The sequence below is a fragment of the Lichtheimia ornata genome (genome assembly GCF_029851405.1).
Source record: "Lichtheimia ornata isolate CBS 291.66 chromosome Unknown scaffold00239, whole genome shotgun sequence".
Classification (NCBI taxonomy): Eukaryota; Fungi; Mucoromycota; class Mucoromycetes; order Mucorales; family Lichtheimiaceae; genus Lichtheimia; species Lichtheimia ornata.
Genome location: NW_026695558.1, coordinates 1 through 5,649, shown reverse-complemented (window position 1 = coordinate 5,649; position 5,649 = coordinate 1). Strand labels below are relative to the sequence as shown.

The following is a 5,649-nucleotide window of genomic DNA, read 5'->3' as shown; positions in this document are numbered from 1 at the left end:
CTTACACTTCACTTACTGTAGCTTGGACACGTTGGATTATGGTACCTGTGGCAGCAACAGGATACGGATCTCAAAGCAAGAATGCTGTATGGTTGGCTCAATGGTATGCGTGGTATTGGATCTACAAAGCGAAACCTGTGAATTAACGAGACTTACAGTGAAACAGCAGCAAGACAATATGGATGACATGGAGATACGGCTTTATTTGAGGCAATGATGCTATTGAGGAATACCACAAGGTAAAGTGTCCATTATGAAATTTGTCCCTTCAAGTGTGCTTACCAAACGCCATACAGTGGCAGAGCCTCTTTCGGCGATACTATTTTGATCAATCAGCACGTCGAGGATGTCATTGTATAGTACTGTGCTCTCCTGGGGAATTTTGGCCCGGAAACAGTGTGACTCAAGATGCGATGGCAAGGCCAATTTGAAAAGGCATCCGCTGTGCACACGGCCTCCATCCAAGTATGGCTATTGATTTCCTTGCCTACAGAGAGAAGGTGGATATCTCTTATGATGCCAATTTCAGGATCCAACGAGAGTATGGTACATATGGTGGCATATCTTGGCGCTGCAGGTTGATTATTGTATTGCCTTCGGATGGTGTATTTGGTTGCAATTCCTTGTGATCACCATGGTTCAGGGCGTCGTATGCCTTCCTTACCGAGATGTCCACAATGAGAGTTCCCAAGACGTCTTTGCATTGCCTCTTTTGGGTATGCTGACAACAAAAGCGTGTGGGTTGGTTTTACTTGTTATCTCACATTGCGTTTATGGTAGGTGAACATGTTGGATGATGGTACCTCTGGCAGCAACAGGATACGGATCTCAAAGCAAGAATGCTGTATGGTTGGCTCAATGGTATGCGTGGTATTCGATCTACAAAGCAAAACATGTTAATTAACGAGCCTTGCAATGAAACAGCAGCAGTACCTACTGGATGGCATGGATATACGGTTTCTATTTGAGGCAAAGATGCTATTTAGAATACCACAAGGTAAGAGTGTTCATTATGATGGGATTGGTTGGATTCAAGTGGACTTACCAAACGCCATACAGTGGCAGAGCCTCTTTCGGCGATACTATTTTGATCAATCAGCACGTCGAGGATGTCATTGTATAGTACTGTGCTCTCCTGGGGAATTTTGGCCCGGAAACAGTGTGACTCAAGATGCGATGGCAAGGCCAATTTGAAAAGGCATCCGCTGTGCACACGGCCTCCATCCAAGTACGGCTATTGATTTCCTTGCCTACAGAGAGAAGGTGGATATCTCTTATGATGCCAATTTCAGGATCCAATGAGAGTATAGTACATATGGTGGCATACCTTGGCGCTGCAGGTTGATTATTGTATTGCCTTCGGATGGTGTATTTGGATGCAATTCCTTGTGATCACCATGGTTCAGGGCGTCGTGTGCCTTCCTTACCGAGTTGTCCACAATGAGAGTTCTCAAGACGTCTTCACATTGCCTCTTTTGGGTATGCTGACAACAAAAGCGTGTGGGTTGGTTTTACTTGTTATCTTACATTACATTTACTGTAGCGTGAATACGTTGGATGATGGTACCTCTGGCAGCAACAAGATACGGACCTCAAAGCAAGAATGCTGTATGATTGGCTCAATGGTATGCATGGCATTGGATGTACAAATCAAGACTTGTTAATTAACGAGCCTTACAATGAAAACAGAAGCAGCACATACTGGATCGGATGGATACAAGGTTATTTGCAAGCATCGATGGAATGGTATTGGGAATACCTCAAGGTACAGTGCATCATTGTGGGATTGGTTGGATTCAAGTGAACTTACCAAACTCCATACAGTGGCAGATCCTCTTTCGGCGATGCTATTATTATCAAGGCTGCACGTCAAGGACGTCATTGTACTATACTTTCCTGTGGAGCTCTACATGTTGTGCCCGGGGACAGTGCGACTCATGTTGCGGCCTTAGGGATTTAAAAATGCATCCTCTGTTCGCACGGCTCCATCGTTTTACGGCTATTGATCTCCTTGCCTTTAGAGAGAAGATGGTATCTCTATTGATGCACTTCATCGCGTCGATCCACAGGAGAGTACTAGTACTATGACGTTTCTTTGGCTGTGCGCTTTGATTATTACTTTGCATCCTGATGGCCTATTTGGTTCCCGAGTCTGCGGGTGATGATTTCGTGATTCAGGTATGTATGACTCTCATGCTTTTTGGAGACCTTTGCTGAAACGCCTACCATTATTTAGAGGGACCATTGCAGAGAGCTGCTTGTCTTTTGGTTCTTTGACGTTTACAAGATCACAGCTATGAATTGCTAAGTATTGTTGGATGAGTTGGGACAATTGTTTATGGTGCATCTTTTATAGGTGAATCATGTCAACCATGGGGAAGCGTTTGTCTTTTGGGGGTGTCAACCTTTATTGCGTCTCGGGTGGTTGGTTACCAAGCAACGGGCGATTTCTCTGAAGAGTGTCCGCCAATGCAAGTCTCTTGTGAGTGGACTGTATCAGCAACAAACAACAGCATGCATATCTTTGGTGCCATATCAACCCTCATCCCATCATCCATCTGGTGCTTCCCATTACCTGCAATTTGGTGAACCTGCTGAAACAAAGGTCCCTTATCGATCGATCATGTCAGCAACAAGGAGCAGGTTTATACCTTTGGCGTCAGCAAGCTTTCGATCATCTCGTGGTTCTGATTATCGGCAATTCCTTTGGTGGATCTCTACAATTATACGCGTCTTATGGATGGATAATGTCATCAACAAGCAATGAGAGTCCGCGTTAACATCTTTGGCGTTACCAAGGTCATTTATGCATCTCCTCAAGGCATTCATCGTCAAGCTGCATTCGATTTCCAATGAAAAACGATTGCCATTCACATCGCTCTTTAGCCATATGTACGTCACTCCGCAGCTAGGATCTGGTTTGGGCTCTTCGATGCACAATGCTTTCTCGATTTGCATGTGGTCTTGGGCAGCAAGGATTGTCATGTTGTCTCTCTTTGTAAGGGCTCTTCGGCATCATGTAAGTATGCTCTCTTTGGTGGTATCAATATTACTCAATCTTCTCACTGCATATGCCCATAAAGTATCGTTCCATCGCTTTCGAGCCGAGTGCCACCGTAGCGGGCCTTATCAACAAGCGGACGATTGCAAAGAATCGGCTTGATTTGGATATCAGCAGGATTTCGTGCATATGGCTATCATTGGTAAATAGAGGATGATCCGTTTTTTGGCTCCAATCCCAACCAACATCCTCTTTTATTATAGTGTGCGGACTATTCAGTAATCTACTTGTCTTCTGGTTCTTCGGGATTTTCATGGATGAAGCTGTCATTGATGTCGACATGTTTTCGTGCGTATGGCTATCATTGGTAAATAGTGATCCCTTCTCTTCTTCAACGCCTGCTAACCTCCTCTTTTATTATAGTATGTGGTCTATTCAGCAAGCCACTTGTCTTCTGGTTCTTTGGCTTATCATGAATGCAGCTGTCATTGGATGTCGACATGTTTTCGTGCGTATGGCAATCATTGGTAAATGATGATCCGTCTTTTGCTACAACCCCAACCAACCTCCCTTTTTATTATAGTATGCGGGCTATTCAGCAAGCTACTTTTCTTCTGGAGTATTGGGATTTCTATGGGTGCAGCTGTCATTGGATGTCAACGTGTTTTCGTGCATATGGATATCATTGGTAATTGCTGATCCATTCGTTCTACAACGCCTGCCAACCTCCGCTTTTATCTTAGCATGTGGGCTATTCATCAAGCTACTTGTCTTCTGGTCCTTTGGAATTTTCATGCATGAAGCTGTCATTGGTAAATCATTGTCCATTCTTTTTTCAATGCCTACTAACACCCTCTTTTATGTGAGTCATTCAGCGAGCTACTTGTCTGTTCCCTTTGGATTCTTGATGGATGCAGCTATCATTGGATGTCGACAAGGTTTTATTCATATGGCTATCATTGGTAAATAGTGTATGACGCGTTTTTTTGGCTCCAATCCCAACCAAACCCCTCTTTTATTATAGTATGTGTGCTATTCAGCAAACTACTTGTATTTTGGTCCTTTGGAATATTCATGGATGCAGGTATCATTGCTAAGTATCGTTCTATGTGTTCGGGAAAGTGTTTACTGTGCATCGTTTTTAGACGAATCATGTCAGGGTCAAAGAGCAACGTCTACAGCATCCTTCAGTGTCAGCTTGCCTTATTACATCGTTCGACGGTTTTCGTTACTGTACCACCTATTGGACACTTCCTTTTATAGCATCTGCAGCGGCAAGGCAACAAGTTCTATACCATCTCGTCTTATTGTGGTCCTAGTTGTTGACAACCCTTTCAATGGATATCCTGCTACGCATGCCTGTTATTGGTGGATCATATCAGCTACAAGCAAGAAGCAGCAACGAGCAACAGAGCCCACATCTTTAGTGTCAGCAACATTTATTGATCCTCTGGTGGTTCTCGTTATTGGCAAATTGATTTCAAGAGCCCTCTTCACCGCACGTATCTTATGGGTGTATCACATCAGCAACAGACAACAATGTTACGTGTCCTTTTGGTGCTGTCAAGGTGTATCCATCTCTCATGGCATTCATCATCAAGTATCGCTTGGCGAAACGGCTATCAGAATTGGTCACTGGGTCGACATCTCTACAGCAAGGAAATGTGTTCTGATTACTGGGTGGCATCAAACATCGTGGATCCTCATATGACACCGGCTAAGTATTGCTACCATTACCTCAAAGATAAATTAGTGATATGCAGTTTTATAGGCCCATCGTTCCATCAAGCTATAATTTCGCGTGCTCTTTGGTGCCATCAAAGTCTCTCCTTACAGCTGTCAATGGCGAATCCTATTGAATTGGAAGACGAAGATCAACATTTGAATTTGGGTGGGTGTCTCAGAAGCAAGCAAGCGATCTCTATCTTATAGTTGTGGTTGTCAAGGATACCGTTTCCATGGTTTTGGAAATCAGCTACCTGCAAGTCGTCTCTTTATCGATAGATCTTCAGAGCAATGTTTTATCGGTGCCATTGCGGATCTCACATCTCAAGTACTTGTATGGATACCTTGGATGTTCTCTTGGCTTCTCGCGTATGCTTTTCATCAAGACCGGATTTATTTGTTGCAGTGCATGATGTGTCTCTGATGACGCCTACCCAAGAAGGTCGCTTGAGGACAGCAACTACTGATATGGCGGATGTTTATTTGCTATGGGTAGAACGGGATGGTGCCTTGCTCTTTTGAGTAACGCATCGTTGGCAGCTATGATTTACATGCGACAGTGTGGTCAGCCCTATCATGGCCCTATCAATTGCATTTGAGAATTGCAGCCTTAGCCGTTGGAAGTTAGACTGTTCATCAGTGTCCTTGTGGTAGATATGGGATCATGTATTGCTTTTTGCTCTTATGGGTCGGCCTCTGTGGGCGTGGGATGCTATCCTTTTATCAGACCGAACATGTTGGCTCGAGCAGCACCTATAGAAGATGCTGTTGTTTACAATGGCAGCCCCCGTTATCCGGCTTAGTGCACCGTAGGGGAGAGGGTGACGGCAAAGCCTTCGCGTGGCCATCCTTGTCAGTACATGGGTTTCCATGGAAGCTAATTTGCCACCTTATCATTTATATATTTGTTACGCATTCATGAG

The 5,649-nt window shown here is 44.2% G+C and overlaps 3 protein-coding genes across 3 annotated transcripts; all 3 read left to right on the top strand.

Annotated features, from left to right (window-relative positions):
- Positions 1-1,679: 1,679 nt before the first annotated feature.
- Positions 1,680-1,952, top strand: O0I10_013098 (uncharacterized protein; the record flags this gene model as incomplete). Its single annotated transcript, XM_058492941.1, has 1 exon — positions 1,680-1,952. The coding sequence occupies one exon, from the start codon at positions 1,680-1,682 to the stop codon at positions 1,950-1,952; it is 273 nt and encodes a 90-aa protein (XP_058336295.1).
- Positions 1,953-3,839: 1,887 nt separating this feature from the next.
- On the top strand, positions 3,840-4,712 carry O0I10_013097 (uncharacterized protein; the record flags this gene model as incomplete). The annotated part of the gene is made up of 3 exons (XM_058492940.1): positions 3,840-3,963; positions 4,026-4,085; positions 4,147-4,712. 3 exons carry the CDS (start codon positions 3,840-3,842, stop codon positions 4,710-4,712), a joined length of 750 nt encoding a protein of 249 aa, XP_058336294.1.
- A 131-nt stretch (positions 4,713-4,843) lies between these two features.
- On the top strand, positions 4,844-5,139 carry O0I10_013096 (uncharacterized protein; the record flags this gene model as incomplete). Its single annotated transcript, XM_058492939.1, has 2 exons — positions 4,844-4,892; positions 4,934-5,139. The coding sequence occupies 2 exons, from the start codon at positions 4,844-4,846 to the stop codon at positions 5,137-5,139; spliced, it is 255 nt and encodes an 84-aa protein (XP_058336293.1).
- Between the last annotated feature and the right edge of the window lie 510 nt (positions 5,140-5,649).